The 17,752-nt window shown below is 31.8% G+C and overlaps 1 protein-coding gene across 1 annotated transcript in view; it reads left to right on the forward strand.

The window, feature by feature from the left end:
- Positions 1–271: 271 nt before the first annotated feature.
- The window catches only part of LOC145334313 (uncharacterized), a 68,742-nt gene continuing 51,261 nt past the window's right edge, over positions 272–17,752 (forward strand). Inside the window, exons 1-2 of the mRNA XM_080179722.1 lie at positions 272–344; positions 774–840. Of these exons, the coding sequence (XP_080035848.1) occupies positions 290–344; positions 774–840 (122 nt within the window). The 5' untranslated portion in view covers positions 272–289. The remainder of the gene's footprint in view (positions 345–773; positions 841–17,752) is intronic.

Here is a 17,752-nt window from a genome sequence, read left to right on the forward strand (position 1 = left end):
AAACATTTTTTTTGCAGAAGATTTCCTTGGTCCTTGGCAGCTAGTGTTTTTTATTTTATCAAATCTAATTTTTTTAGTACAGCAATTACTCTATAAGTAATGATTGTCTGTACATATGTCTTTTAATCTGGTTATGTAAATTGTCTTTATCCAACTTTACAAAGTACACCGCTCTTTGTTTAGTTTTCCATTCTATTTTTAAGTGTTGACAGACACACATAATAAAGACATTCGACTGCTATTTTGAAGAATAATATTAAATTTACATTTTACTTTCAGAATATATAAAATGACAGACCTTTCTGAAAGGCTGGCCCAGATACGGGCTGGCAACTCACAGCTAGGTAAGAAAATCTGTCAGAACATTAGAGTAAAACAATAGGGAAGGAAGGGGTTATATAACCGTACGTCCCCACCTCATGGACCCTGTAATCATAATATGGAATGGATGTAGAATAAACGTTGATATTATAAAAGGGGGAAAATTGTCGTCATTATAGCTTGTTTTTAACCTTGTCATTTATTAGTTAATTCGTTAATCCAGCAGGAGAGGAGTGGATTGGGGATATCTTTATTTTAACCCACTACAAGTTTCAATTTATTAGAGAATATGAAAATCTAGTGTAACATCCAAGTATTAATAAATTTATTCCTACATTTTATTTCATATGAAATTCTACCTAATGAAAAGATAAGAAAAGAGGATATAATTAGTCTCCTCCCTCCTTTGTCATATTCAAGAAAGCTGTGAAAGTAAAAATGCACATTTTTAGGTCGGCGGCCATCGACCCTGTCCCTTGGATCCTGCGGCAGCTCCAGATCCAGCTTGTCTCCTGTCAGGTAAGGACAATTTAATTCCAGAATGGCCTCTAAACCGATTAACATCTGCTGGATTAGAACCAGTTGTCAGCCATGATAAAATATCATGCATTGTATCGTATTACAGACAATTTTCTACGAATATTAAAATTAAAAAACATAGAATTGTTAGCCCGGGCTTAAGGCCCCTCAGCTCAATATTTTCCCTTCAATATACGCAGAAAGCTGTCCCTCGTACGATGCTCTACATAACTATTCTGATTGATAATTCTAAAAAAACGATTTTTGACTTAATAAAAAAGGCTTCTATAATCATTACAAAACTTTAGTAGTCTTTTAGTTAATTTTGAATATATAACTAGCATGTCATTAACGATAAAAAAGATTTTTTCAAAATAATTAGAGACAAAGAGTTAAATTGAGGACGGTTTACCTAAAATAACACAAAGAAAGAATTTGTCAATGTCTATGTGTTTTTTAATAAGCGAATTTTAATTAAAAAGCGACATCCAGACAAACGTATATACGCTTACAAATTATTTATGGAGAAGCTGTGCTTCTAAAAAAATGAAATGCGTAGTGGCGTAATATTCTAATAGCTGTCTTTATGCGTGTTACGAATATAACATTTTATTTTCAAATTATTTACATAAAAGTTGAACATTTTTCGTAGCCTACAATATTTTCGCAAGTAAACAAAACAATTTTAAATGTCATACTTTACTTTATCATATATCGTCCGTGGAATCCCCTGGTTAATATTAAACGGATGTTTCTTTTGCATAAAAGTCATAAAAAAGCTCAAAAATCGATACATAAACTTTAAATGATGTTATAGAACTGCTATTCATACGTGTGCATTAGTGGGGTGTATTAAACCCCCTAAAACTAGATATTCGAAGGAATTTTCCTTTTTTCAACCCTTGCAAGGCCTTGGTGAAATCCCGTCCACGCTACTACTTCTTATAGTATTTGTACTTTATTATTCAATGGTTTGGAATCGATAGGACAACATTAACCCATTAGTGCCGAACTTCCCCCCTGTCGGCAGAATCACTTGAAATTTTAAACACAGCTTCCTTAAGGGATTGTAAGACATTTGTATTTTTAGATTTTTTGATTTGTGGCATACCAAAGAAGTTTTTTTTTTGCGTCGTTTCCGACGCATTCGGACTAATCATTTTTCCCATGCGTCTATTATGTACCATATCGGACTAATCATCTTAGGCTTTTACTGTATAATCTATTAGTTGCTTCGCCCCTAACCTCTAGGGTCGGTGGGGAATGTCAGAAAAATAGCATAAAACCATCCAAAGATATTTATAAAGCTTTTCTGATAAGTAAAACCAATTCAGACCCGAAATTTCTATAATCTTTAGCTTCAGACAAAAACCTTACTATTTTATAGTATGGAACACTATACTAGCAGCAGCTTCGCCCCTAGAGGCATCCAGGGACCCTTGGGTTTGGGGGGATTCAAACCCCCTCTTTCAATTACAGTTTTTAAAGAAAATTTTTTAAAAAATAATGAGAGGGGTTTATTATTTTCTAGGGGTGATTTCTCCTAGAGCGGTTGTGGTACTCTCCCCCAAAATAGTTATAACCTTACCAGGTCCTATGAGAAGCTAAAATGTAAAGGAGATCCATATCGGTTCAGTGGTTAGTGAGATCCCTTAGTACACACAGACACATGTATGTAGAATGTATTTAGATCCTGTTACTTTATTAAAAGGATACATAACACAGATACTCTACAATCAGTGTCTGTCTGTACGTCCATTTGTCTGTATAAAACAATTCAGAATATAATTATTTGGTACTAGTGGCTACGCACCTAGAGGCCTTTAGGGGCACTTGGGATGGGGAGAGGTCATTGAATTCTACAACAATATTTTTTATTTTAGATTTAAAAAGAATTAATTTCATTAAGTTCATTCTATTTTTTCTTGTGTTGGGGGTCTTTTTTAAGTGGCGATTTCTCTTTGGAGGGTGGTGGTACTCTCCCCCAAAATATTTATAAACCTTATCAGGTTCTATGAGAAGCTACCATGTAAAGAAGAACCATATCGGTTCAGTGGTTAGTGAGATCCCTTGGTACACAACACACAGACACATGTAGAAAGTATATCCTGTTACTTTATTAAAAGGATACATAACACAGATACTCTACAATCAGTGTCGGTCTGTACGTCCATTCGTCTGTATGAAACAATTCAGAATATAATTATTTAGTACTAGTGGCTACGCCCCTAGAGGCCTTTAGGAGCACTTGAGATGGGGAGAGGTCATTGAATTCAACAACAATATTTTTTATTTAAAAAGAATTAATTTCATTAAGTTAATTCTATTTTTTCTTGTGTTGGGGGGTCTTTTTTAAGGGGCTATTTCTCTTTGGAGGGTGGAGGTAACCTCCCCAAAAACAGTTGTAAACCTTCCTAGGACCTATGAGAAGCTACAAAGTAAAAAAAGAAGCATATCAGTTAAGCAGATACACAGATAGATACCCTTTCACTTTATTACAATGTTTAGCAAAAAAAATATGATTTTGTCGACAATTATATTGAACAACCCAATACATGACAACCCCTCAACCCCCCCCCCCCAGCCCCTATTAATCCTTAAAGTTTTATAATAACTTTTTCTTATTTGTTGTCTTACCAACTGTGAGGAATTGTATTTGTATTTTGATTGGTTGGTTTATTAAGTGTCCAAATGTTTCAACCACTAAATGTAATCTACAGAAAGATTTTATGGTATAATATCCCTGAGTAAGTACATCAATTTATCGGCCATTGACTTACTATTTTAGATCCCTAACCAATACATTTCTTAGTTGTAGCGTAGTTGTTAATTATTTGGATGCAATTATATATATACAGACGGACTGATGTACAGACAGACCACAATTGTAGAGTATTTGCGCTATTTTTATAAATATATTAACAGCTAGGCTGCAATAAAAATTACGGAAGTATAAACATATTTACAGTCTTTAATTGGCTGTAATTTTGGATATATAGACAGACATACATACATTCCCTAGATGTAAGGTAGCTATTATTTATTTGGATGCAATTATGGAAATACAGACAGGTGGACGTACAGACAGACCCTAGTTGTAGATTATCTGCGCTACTATTTTTATATCCTTAAAATAAAGTAACATGTTATTGTATGTCTTTGTGTGTGTACCAAAGGACCTTGCTAACCACTGAACCTATATGTTGCTCCGTTACATGGTAGCTTCTACTAGGTCCTGGTAAGGTTTATAACTATTTTGAAGGAGGGTACCACCACCATCCCTTAAGAGAAATCATCCCTAGAAAATAAAAAAAAAAAAAATTAAAAAAAAAACTTTTTCTTTAAAAAATTGTAATTGAAAGAGGGGATTTGACTCCCCCTGCAATCTAAGGGGCCCTAGATGCCTCTAGGGGCGTAGCCGCTGCTTGTATTGTATTCCATACTATAAAGTAGTAAGGTTTTTTGGCTCAAGCCAAAGATTACAGAAATTGAAGATCTGAATTGGTTTTACTTATCAGGGAAGCTTTATAAATACCTTGGGATGGTTTTAAGCTATTTTCCTGACATCCCCCACACGTCCTAGAGGTTAGGGGCGTAGCAACTAGTAGATTATAGGAGATTATACAGTAAAATCCTAAAATGATTAGTCCTATAAGGTCAAAAAGGACGCAATGGCTAAAATGATTAGTCCGAATGCGTCGAATACGACGCACAACAATTTATCAAAAAAAAGTATATAAACTAACTAAAATTAAAGAAAACTTAGCAGAAACTAAAAATATATAACAAATGCTATAATTAATTATAAATAAGTATGTTTTAATTCTTTAAAAGAAAAAAGTTAGACCTGGTGTGGAAATTTTTTCCTATTTTTTCCACCTCTGCCATGAAAATATGATTTCATCTGGTCATCGAATGAAGTGAGAGGCCAAGCAATGTAGAGGACAAAACTTGAAGCTTTATTCAGTTATTTATAAACATTTAAAAAGGACAGCATAAAAAAATAGAGTGATAGTATAGGTTTGAATTTGTGCGTCGTTTAAGACCCTATTGTCATTAATGGGTTAACTTTATATTACGAGCGAATATTTAAAGGAGGGCAAAAATAGAGAATAGTTTCACTTTTCCTTTAGAGAACTTTTTTGATTAACATTGAGTTGATATTTTTACATTTTCATGACGATTTCGATTATGTTTTCTTGTTTTTTTTCTTCCTAATCTTGCGCCTTCTCCAAAAATGGATTAAGTGGATGGCAGTCCATAGATAAAATACTTAAGCATATTTTCAACATCGGAACTACTGTATACATATTGCCATCCGTCTTTAAAAGTAATTTACCACTAGAATGATTTATAGGCGTAAAAGGGTGGGGATAAACTTTGAAACTTCTTATTTTACGCCTTGTAATTAAAAAAAATAAATTACAAAAAATACAAACCTTTGAAACAACTCATTTACCCCCATTAAAAAAAGCCTGGACGTCCTAGTTTGCATTTTTAAATTAGTCTAAGCACAAATTAACATTAATCAAATCAATATTGAGCCAGAGATCTAAGAGGATAAGACAATGTCCGATCAATTGATGTACATCCCCAATAAAGATAACCAAAATTACCCCTTTGTAGATTGCGAATAGGGAAAGGAACATTTGGAAACTAAACTTTATGAACCTCCCATTTTAAATTTAAGTTCCCAAAGTTGGTAAGTCAACGATAAGAAAACGTTATTTTCAAAAAACTTTGGGACAGAGTTAAAAAAGACAGCTTAATGTCCCCTCCCTCCCTGCCAACACCACACTATAAGGTAAAAAGTTGTCTAATTATAACTTTTATTAAATACAAGCAAGTCAACAAAACTATTTTGAAATTGTAAAAGAACACAATGTTTTGATATTTGTTTGATTAGGTTGTAAATCAAATATAAATAACTTTTTTTGATAATTACCAAATTTACTTCTATTTTGAGCAATTTAAATTTATTATTTTTGTTTCAAGGAAAGTAATTAGGGATAAAGGGAATATTCAAATTCACAATATTTTAAGAAAGTGTAGAATTGAGAAAGATTCTCCCCCATTAAAAGATGTTATTTTTTTTTTTTGGGGGGGGGGGAGGGTGAGCTTTTATAGGAGGGACACTGTTTTGATATTTTTTTAATTTGAAATGTTGCTTCATAAATTTTATAACGTTTAATTTGCTCTAATTCTGTGTGGGCCCCGCAGGGCTATTTTCTTGAAAGAGTCTCAAGGGTTAAGATTAATGTTTTTTTGATAGGGATGAGACGATTAAAAACGTTTTTCTTTAGATTTATTCTAAGCTTTTTTCTATCTCTGTAAAGCTGTGAGGAGGCCTAAATATTATATTGCACAATAAAGCAGTAAAAACGTAAAAATGTCAAGATTTTTAAAGCCGAAGCATCTCTGTAAGTATTTAAGTTTTTTAGGGATTTCTATTGTAATAACCTATTAGCTGTGTATAATTTTTAATTTTCATTGTTCCTGTTTTTTAAAACTTGCGGCTGTGCCCCAATCATCTAGGTGCTCGGCATCAATGGAGTGGATAGAAAGAAGCATAAAACCATCTCACGGACTTAATCTAAAATAGCCTTAATCCATATCTAGAAATGTGACTTTGACCTTGATTAGTTCAGTCATTATTAATATCTTAAATTTAAGAAAAAACCTTACTACTTTATTTAATAGGATAGAAAGTTTTTTTTGTCCTTAATAAACTTTCTCAACTAATTGAGTTATAAAAATCTATTGTTCTTGTTTTGTTTTGAAAATTGAATTTTACTGGTATAATTTATATTTAAGAAAATTTTGCTCATATTTTATAATCAATTTTAAGTAAATTTGTTTTATTTGTTGTAATAAAACAAAACTAGAGTTTCTTAGTTTAATGAAACGTGACTAAATCAACGAAAATTTAAAAAAAAATGTACGATTACATAAATATTGAAAATTTGCATGATTATTTTTTGGGCGCAAAAATTGTTTTTGCGTTGATTGTGTTTTATTAGCTAGAGATTAAGGGATTGGATAATGGAAAATAAATGAATGTTCCTTCCATATCTTATGCTTCATGTTCTGCCTTTAGTATCTGGTACATTTTTAGGGGGAAGGAGTGTTTGTAATATGATTTAACCTTCATTGTTATCACCCTCCCTCATTGTTTTACTTAACTTAACCTAAAAACTTCACAAATACACAATTTTTAATAGCGAACCTTTTCTATAATTAGTAAATAATTAGTGTCATTCCGTATGCAACGGAGAGGTCTTATCTATAATACAAAGTAGAACGATGTTTGTCTGTCTGTTTGTTTGTAGCGAATGATCTCGCTAACCGCTGAACCGATCGGGTTGTCCTTTACAGGGTAGATTCTCATAGGTCCCGGGAAGGTTTATAACTATTTTCTTGGGGAATGGGACACCCCCAACCCCCCCATAAAAAATTTGTTTTAAAACTAAAATAAAAATAGTTGGGTCGACTACCCCACCCCCCTCAAAAAAAAAATTTCCCCCCAAGAATTTTTTTAAAATTTTTCTTTTAAATCTAAAATACGAAAAATTGGTTTGATTAAACCTTTTTGGGCAAAGCCTCTAGAGGCTAGGGGCGAAGCCGCTAGTTGTTAATATTGTAATGTTATGTTGGAATTGATTTTCAACTCTTCAAAATGATTCTTTAATATATAGGTACGATTTAAGATTTTAAAACTTTTTTACTTCTATTTTTGGATGATACAATTATTGCATTCATGTATTTCTTGAAACTTTGATACCTAGGACAACAAGGTACATTATTTTGATAATCTGAATTTCATAGTTAAGTTCTGTAATTTTTTAAGTATGTCCCTAAACAGTATCCTTTATTTACGCAATTTTTATTAACAAATTGGAAGAGAATTTTATTTTTACTTTTCATTTTAGTTATGTTACTGTTTGTGTGTCCTACAGTCTGATTTTAAGCTCCACTTTTATGAATAATATCATATTGTTTTTTCATAACATAGCTTTTCTATAACTAAACTCGTCAATATATCCTTCTGTCTATCATCTGAATAAGTCTCCCAGTAAAATTAATTGTATATTTTTGCCTTCATTTTTACATTTTTACCATAACATTTGCTATATATGCCTTAAAAATACTGCAATTTAACAATTCGGCTGCGTTGATTACGAGCATAATTGTTTTGTTTTTATTCAAGCCACGCTTTAATGTCTCAATTTAAATTAGTGATGATTTTTATAAAATTTAATTAAAATTGCCCAAAGATAAATTTAGTGTGTGTACTGTTAAATGTTAATGTTAGGCCTTTTGAAATAAGGGCGTTCAGTTTTTATATTTCTTACATCTTTACTTTTAAACGTTTTATCTAGAAATGTGTCTTATATGACTTTCTTAGCAGCGATAAGACAATGACCGATATGTTAATGTACATCCCCAATGAATATACGTGTAGTATCCCTTCTGTAGATTACATTTAGTGATTTAAACGTTAAACATACGACTAAATGAACCAATCAATCAAAATTCAATAAAAGACCACAAAGTTGTTAAGCTAACGAATAAGAAAATGTTATTATTAAACTTTGGGGACAAGTATAATAAACAGCCCAATGCCCCCTTTCTCCTTGCGTTCTTAGACATTTTTTTCCATGCACCTTTAGGGATATGAATGAAAATTGTCAATAAATTGATGTAAAAAGCCTTATTTATGAGAAGCAAACGTTTTTTTTTATAGATTATGATCACTGTTTGAATAGTTCGATGATGCTGTAAGTATTAGTGCAAAAAATGGGGACAAATTTTAAATTGATTTGACGGGGCTGATGTGAAGGGAAAGAAAAGGGCAGGAGGAAAGAAACCCCCTAGAAAAGAGATGGGGGTATGACGTCAAAAAAAGAATACACGTCAAAACAATTTGAAATTTGTCCCCATTTTTTGCACCAATACTTACAGCATCAGTTTCGATTCTGCTGATTGGATAAAATACCCAAAGTTTTTACGCCAACGAATTAGAAAACGTCTTTTTTGACTTGGATACAGCAGATCTGGATTTTAAAATCATTTTAGTGGTGAGCAAGATCGGGGTGAGCCGAATTTCAGCCAATCACAGCGCGGCATTTCATAAAAGGCTGTGCTCTCGTTCGTGGAAAGTTGGCTCACCCCGATCTGGCTCACCACTAAAATGATTTAAAGATCCATCTCTGAATGCGAAAGTTTGATGTCTCTTTCATCCCTTGTTTTTTCATGAAGCAATGTAAATACCCATGTTTTCATGCAGACTAATCTTGTTATAAATGTCTTAATAAAATACAACGTCTGTCTGTCTGATAAAATCTAAACATTTTCAGTAGCCAAGCTACTCTAAACCTAGTAATAGTGTCTAACTTTTTATCTTTGTGACGTAACAAAAATCCATATCTTTTTTAGGAGTTTCCTTTCCCACCTCCCCTCTCATCCTTCGATTTTTGTTACGTCACAAAGATAAAAAGTTAGACACTATTACTAGGTTCAGCTAATCTTCAATAACCAACTTAATTATCTAGGTCAATCTATAAGTTTTTATTTAAATTTCAGTCTTGAAATGATTTGTTTTTATTTGTTTAAACTACATTTTATCATAACAGTAAAAGTAAGTTTTTTTTGACTCTGTTATTTTCTACCACCCTCCAGGGGCGTCCAAGCTTTTTTTTTTGGGTGGGGTAATCACCCCTTTACCCCCCCCCCCCCTTGAACGTCTATGCCAACCTCCATACTTTAGAATAAAATTAATAAGAGTATTTAGCTTATTAAGCTCATTTTTAAGTATAGATTTGTAAACGAGATAACTAACTGGCCCCATTGGTGAGGTATTTCGTCTGCTAGCAAATAGTTTTCTTTTTTTGCCACTTGGCTGTGTTTATATATTCGACACTATTGACTGATTTTCAAAAACAAAATTGAAAGTCGGCACAGGGTCTGCACCCCTTAGTGAAAGTTACATATAGCTCGCCCCATCTCAATTATTTTAAAACTTCTAGTAAGCCTTTACACAACTGTTTTCTTTCCTGTTCTTTACCACGTATCCCTGACTCTATATGGTTACCATGCAGTAGGGGTGGGGGGGGAGGGGGTTAAGTGAGTTTCAAAATTAATATACATGACTTATTTTTACTTGTGATTATATCTTTCTAAAGGGATACTAAAGTATAATTGGGTGGAAGATTTATTTGTCGTTCTTTTATCCGTGGTTGCTAGGCTAAACAAATTTAGCACATGTGCCCTAAAAAACACAAACTTCAACAAGGATAAAAACATACATAAAAATTGACCTATTAAGCCCCAAAACGATATATCAGCGCTATAGCCACTTTATGTCGATACATCCATTGAAATTAGGGTGATGACACTGGCCATAAAATCATACAGATCCCAAAGTATTATAAACATTGCTTAAAAGTATGAAGAATGTTATTAAATCTTGTTTAGTTGTTGTCTCTTCCAATTATATATCTGCAGAAGGGGTAATTTTGTTCATCATAACTGTGTATTTTAATTTATCTGCAATTGGCCAATCCCTTAGATTCCTGGGATAATAATGACCCACTAAGAATAGTTATACAGTAGCTCTGCTCCCCTAAGTCACCCACCTGAAAGTGATACACACAAACTAGAACTATATGGTATCTCTGCTCTCTAAGTTACCCACCTGAAAGTGATACACACAAACTAGAACTATAGAGTATCTCTGCTCCCCTAAGTCACCCACCTGAAAGTGATACACACAAACTAGAACTATAGAGTATCTCTGCTCCCCTAAGTTACCCACCTGAAAGTGATACACACAAACTAGAACTATAGAGTATCTCTGCTCCCCTAAGTCACCCACATGAAAGTGATACACACAAACTCCTAAAATCACCCACACACAACCATTCCATTGACAGGTGTACATTTCAAACTACCAATCAAATTGGAAATTAATAGGAGCCCTCTTTAGGTAGGGTGGGGATGTTGAACTATAAATTACAATGGTACCCAAAGTTTTATAAATATGTTTTATCATTACTTGGTTTTTAAACTGTGTGTACTTTTATTGAATTTCAACTGGTTAGTTCCAAACTAGCAGGGCCAAACTTTATAACCAATAATTTTAATTTACAGAAGGGTTAATCATGTGAGATGTATGCTTATTCCTTAAGATCCCTGGATTTATTTCATTTTTTATATAAGGCATAATTTTAACCATATTTGTTGAAATAAAATGTACAATTTTTTGTTGCTGTAATTGTACATGAATTTGGTCGAAAAGAATGAACACCTCATTGACATATTTAGTTACTTGATTTTAACCTGATACATGAGATGGTGACAGGGACTGCTATTCTAATAATGACATTATTACTACAGTTGTATGTTAATAATATAATACAGCAGGGTTTTTGCCTGTTCCAATTCCCCCCCCCCCCCTCAGGAAAGTGGTAAACTTATTGAAATAATTGTTTTACAATTTTTTACCATTACCAAAAAAAGCTATGAATCTTTACAAAAATTTTTAAAGACTATCTTTAATAACAACTTTAATGTACATTCTTTATCTTTATAAAAAATCTTTATATAAGAAAGAAGGACAAAGTGAGTTATATAGTAGATGCTTATGGAGATCACTTAAATGTTTTTTTAATAATTTCGCCAGCAGCATAGCGTTTCGGACTGATTGACAGACCGACGTTGTGAATCATAGAGTAGCCTTGCAACACACAAATGGCTGAAAAGTACAAACCCACAATTTTTAGATAAATTGGAATTTAAAATTAATAAAATTTAATTGAAATGTCTTAAAGGTAGACTTTATGTACTTCAATATTAGAAATACACCTACTATAAGTACATATTTTGGTTTTAAGGAATACAGGGATAGTACAATAGACGATAAGGCATTAAAATGTGTTGAAGTTAGGGGAAAGAAAGAATATTAATTAAAATATTATTTCTATCACATTTTATATTTGAAAAGTTATTTTTATTGTCGGAAATTGACATATTCATCTATTTATACAATTATATTCGTTACTTCCTCCGGCCAGATAGACGAACACACCCTATATGAGGATAAGTTTTGCTAGTAATACCGAAAACATGTAATTTTTCTGTGAATAATAGGTCTCCTAAAAAGTAGCCAAAAGTTGACAGTTGACTATAATGGACTACAAAATATGGCAATTCAATTCTAGGGCTGGGCAGCCGCACGTCAGCCGCGACAAAGCCTCAAATTTAAACCCGTTTGGATACTTTGAATTTTAAAAAAGAGAATTACTATATTTGGGCCAGGTTTAAGCATCATCTGATTTAAAATTGTAAAAGGTAGATAATGAGGCTTACAGGTGGCTGATGCGCAGCTAATGAGCCCTGGAAATTTCCTATCTGAAAGAAAATGATAAGATGCATTAAAAAATATATTTATGTAAGTAAGGTTAGGTATAGTTTGAGTGAGAGGATTCCCGCATTTATTTTTTAAAAGTTATTTTAAAAATTTGTTACTAAGAACTGAAATAGTCAAAATTAATCTTCTCAAAAAAGATTAGATTACTTTATTATGAAGTTTTCTAAATCTTATTGTGCAAACACATCTCTTTCCTTTTTTATGATAAATGGGAATGAAATTACAGTTTTCTATCTAAAAAAATGAAAGAATTATTTATGACAGACTTTTCAAATCATAAAAGCAAAGGATAGAATTATGCTTAAGGCTCTAAAGAAATTTATTTCCTTTTATTTTATTTCTATTAATAATGTCCTTTTTATTTTTGTTTCTGAATAGTTTAAGGTGACTATACGGTATTTAATGCCGGGAGGGAGGGAACATTAGGCTGTTTAGTACCCAAAGTTTTTCAATAACGTTTTCATATTCGTTGAATAAACAACTTTGGGGACTTTAATTGATTTTGATTGGTTGGTTAACTAATTGTAATCTTCAGAATGGGTTATTTTGTATATCATCATTAGAGATGTACATTAAGTCATCAGCCATTGTCTTATCCCTTTAGATCCCTATATTTAATGTAAGTATTAAAAGCTGACATGAAATCGACATTTTTACATCAGCTAATTTACCAATATCATATGTAAACAGCTTATACCAACAACGAAATTAATTTGGAAAAAAAATCACGAAACTTATACGTGATTTTTGGCTGTCGTGTCGGTGGGGGGTATAGTATAATTGACAACCTTTTTATCTGCCCCCCAAATATTATATTACATTTATTTCGCTTGTTGGATATACCTTATTCCTGATATGTATATTATGATCAATATAAATTTTTAATGCTTACAACAAATACAATTAAAGGCAACAAAACTACATATGTTGATATAATAACAGCCCCAAAGATAAGCAGGGTATCTAAGGTGACATGACAAACTTAACAACAATGGCCACTTCAATTTCATAGGAAAGTCTTATTTTGGATTATTTTTCCACCAACTTTTCTGCCTGTGAAAATAATAGTCTCTTGTAATCTTTTGATCGTTAAGAAAATGATAAATAATACATTTTGCCTTAAATATTATTTTTATTTTTTACCAGAATACAAATATATGTATATGATAATAGGCAAATGCAGAGAACATTTTTTACTTTTACATTCTGTACAATTTAGGTTTTTCTTGAGTTTTAAAAATGATTTATCTACTAAAAAGTTATTTTTCCCCTAGAAAAAAGCTTTTGTAGGATATCTTGATTTTCCCCTGTGAGTATTTTTTTCTAATAATGTGTTTGTTGACATTTTTATTTGAAGTAAAATTTCTTAGGAATGATTAAGAGGGGCATTCATTAGTCAAACTAAAAACCCTTTGATATACAATGTAAATAAGGTAACTTAAAAGTATTTTTTTAACAGAAAAGTGTCCTTTTTCCACACACACACACGCACACACACACATGAACACTTAACTCAAAACTTTAGGCACACAATTCAATTTTTTTTAACACTTTAGCTCAGTTCAGTTTTTCAGTTAGAAATGTAAACATTTCATTTTTATGCATTCAAGTGATTTTTGTTAAGATTTTCTAGAAATTTGTTTTATAATAAGTCAACCAGCTACAATTTTAAGGTAGGCTTCTAGTAGATTTGTAACATCATCATATTTCTCGACTTCTTTTAATGACAAGGATGGCATCATCGATAAAATTATACCTCATCAAATCAGACGGAAGAATGATAAATATATTTTGAATCAAAATTTAAAAAATCATATAAACCGCAAAACTAAATCAAATATTTCTTTCTTTAAAATATATAGGTATAAAAAAAACAACATGCTTCAAATAGAGTCACTTCTCTTTTTTATTCCTAATTATTTTGAGAATCCTTACTATGAGTTTGAAATCGATAGGAAAATTGTAATATTACTAAACAATATGAGATATTCTTAACAAATCTGATCTAACTAAAAGAGCTTTGTTCTAAAATATGTAATCAGGTGCTTGTATGTTTGACATTGTTATGACATTTGACGTTCATGATAAGAGAAAATTTGGAATTGAAACAATTATCTTAGCCACTTGTCAGGCAAAATAATCATCATTTCACTGTCTTTCTATAATATAAAGTAGAATGGTTTTTGTCTGAAATGCCAAGAATCTCTGAAATTGATGGTCCGAATGGTTTGTACTTTTCAGGGAAGCTTTATAAGTGTCTTTGTGTGGCTATTTTCCTGAAATCTTTGCCCGTCTTTAGAGGCTAAAGTCGAAGTAACTATTATTTAATACAAGACCAAATAATTTATCTTGATCTAAAGAATTATAGTTTACAACAAAATTTTACAATTTAAAACAATTATTAAAAGCGATGCTTCTCTAAAATTAGGGTCCCTACGTCTGTCTGTAACGAGTAACTCTGTCCGTTAATCTATGTAATGAATTAGGAGTTGTCATGATTCTTCCTATAAGCATTAGGTGCACTTCAGAAGTAGTAGCAAATTTGTTCAAACTATTTGTACTTTATACAATGTTTGATTGTCTAGCTTTGTCTATAAAAAATGTTGTAATCTTTGTTAAAAGCGGAGCTTTTCTTCAATAAGGATCTATCCGTCCGTCCGAACCGGATTGCTCTTACCATTAATTCAGGCATGATAGAATCAAATTATTTTTGAAAACAATTGTATGTGATATAATTAGCCTTTTCATTTGATTTTGGAATACTGATTCCTAGGACAACAAAGTACATATATAAGCGAAGCATCTCCATCAAGTCCTAAAAATGTAAGTATGTCCTTATACAAAATTTAAGCATATTGGCAACAAATCTACTTTGAATTTGTTTAGACTCGTATACTAATGTATGCATATTCTGCTTATTCAGTTCTGACACTCTACATCCTTGTTAATTAGAAAATTAGCAGCCAAAACTAAGTCATATTCATGTAAATTTATGCTTAATAATTTTATTTCATGTTGATTCAAATTTATGTTTTATATTCTTAATAAACAAGGATATCTGCATCCATTTTTTTCCTACGGAAGATCAAACTTAGTATTTTAAAAAGATATGTTTGAATTGATATAGAAAATACGTGGATATTATGAGCGAACAGGGGAAAAAGTCTCGTCAATTTATGTTGCTATCATTGACATGACTTATTGGACATTTCGTTAATCTAGTAGGAGGGGAGAGATGGGATTAAGCAGGTGGATGGAGGGATAGTTTTTTTTTAACCAGCTAAAAATTTCACGTACATGATATATTGGTATAAGATCCAAGTAGTAATAAATCAATATGTGTCTGATTAAGACAAATAATATTAGTATAACGGTTATGTAAGATTGACCGACAGATATACAAAAAGTAAAACTAAAAGAGTAGCTTCGTTTCTAAGATTTTTCGCAGGATTTTTTTCTTCCAAATGATCATTAGTAAGACAAAATGAATTGTTTATATAGCTATTGTTATGAGTTAAGAAATACTTGAATGTCTAAATAGTTTTTATTCTGGGGCAATATCCCTGCCAATTGACAAAGATAGTTATTATGTGGTGTGCATTCACTTCCGCATATGTATCACATAATCATATTATCAGAACCACATATTATAACAACAGCACAAACTGACCCTCCTTCTCCTTTGCCTCAGTATTTTCATTAAACATTTGCTTTTTAGCAGATATGCCCATAGAGGCTTTTAATATAATTTTTTGGGGAGTTGTTGTTAGTTTTTTATGGGTACCTATCCCTAAAATAGTTATAAAGCTTCCCAGGACCTAACAGAAGTTACCCTGTAAAGGAGAACCATATCCATTCAGCGGTCACCGAGATTGCACACAGATTGAGATCCCTTTTCTGTATTTTGAGGATTGTGTTTTTTTTGCGAATATGATAAATAGCGCGGTATTGACTGCACACCAATTATTATAACTGTTACTACACTACAAGGGCAAATATAAATATCTGAACATGCAAAGCAAATTTTCAAGCAAATATAAACACAAAGATAGAGAGAGGCCCCTTGTTGTCATATTTGTTAAATCAATGTTTTTAAAAGTACACTGAAAAATATTGGATTTCTTAGGGATAAAGGGGTGAAACAATGGATCTCAAATTATAATTTTGGGCTGTCTTGGACTTTGGCACAAGAACTAAGAATTTTTTTTTATTTTTGTTAATTATAGAAATTTTGAGAACTAGTTCATTATGATCAAAATTTAAATTAAGTTTGATAAGATTTTGCTTAATTTTTGTAGATCTTTATGTGATTTTGGAGGATTTTTTAATTTTTACAAAAACAATTTGCCTCACTTATAATTTTGTCTCACAAAGCCCTAATTTTTTTAAAGATTCCATCTCTGGTGTAAGTAATAAAAAATACAAATTTATAATGAAAGAGAGGTTTCGTCATTTTACTAACTGGCCTACGACTAATCAAAAATTAATAAATAGCGGTGTATTAATTTTTATTTTTTAAAGGGGGTAGAGGGGGGGTTGTCTAAAAAGTCCCCCATGGAAAAACATAAACACACACGTCTATAAGAGTATGACAGGTTATTTATAGTACGTTGATGTATATTTACACGCTCTCTCTGTGCTAGCAAAATAAGAAAATTTGGCAATCTTTTGGAATATAGGATTAATTCCAAATAGGAATAAGTTACATATACTTGATTATAGGATTTTTAGTAAAAAAAATGTTAAAAGCACGTAATTTTTACTAGTAGTTTTTTTCCTTTTCCTTAACAATTTCTACTATTGAAATACTAAAATTTAATTGTCAGTTTTAATCAGAAAGGGAGAGGACATTGGATTGTTTATAATCATTGGAGATGCTTATGAATTTATCTCAAAGTGTCTTATCCCTTAAGAACTCTGGTTTCAATGTAGGACTTTTCAAATTTCAAATATTTCCTAATTAATGTTTTTTACTTTTCTGTAATCTATGCTGTGAAAAATCCTGGATTCCAGAATTATTGTTTGTAAAATACTGTGTTATATGTGGTATATCGGCTTGCCTGTAATGAATCTAATTGTGTTTCATACACTTTTAAGGCTATCTTCAACTAACTGATGTGTCCTCACTTCCACATACTCTCCTAAAATCAAAGTGTTTAATACTCTGAACACCTTACCTTATTTTGAAATGAAAAGAAAATGGGGGGGGGGGGTAGTTTTTTAGTATTTTTGTTTGTTACTTTAGGTTAGGTTATATTGTGTACTGGGTGTAGTGCTGCAGTGTTAGGGCTAGGGCCCACTTTGCGCATAGGAAAAAATATTCCCTTATGTTTAATGGGATTTCGGTGCTTTATAGGCCCTTTGAGGGAAAGCACCTAGTTTGTCTGTTGTAATAATTTGCGGTTCTGAATCTGATGATAATGAGATATATTTTTCCGGATGCAATAATACACTCTCTAACTTAACCCACTCCACCTTCCAGCG

Source organism: Acartia tonsa, chromosome 12 (assembly GCF_053477335.1).
Source record: "Acartia tonsa isolate MP-2025a chromosome 12, ASM5347733v1, whole genome shotgun sequence".
NCBI classification, from domain to species: Eukaryota; Metazoa; Arthropoda; class Copepoda; order Calanoida; family Acartiidae; genus Acartia; species Acartia tonsa.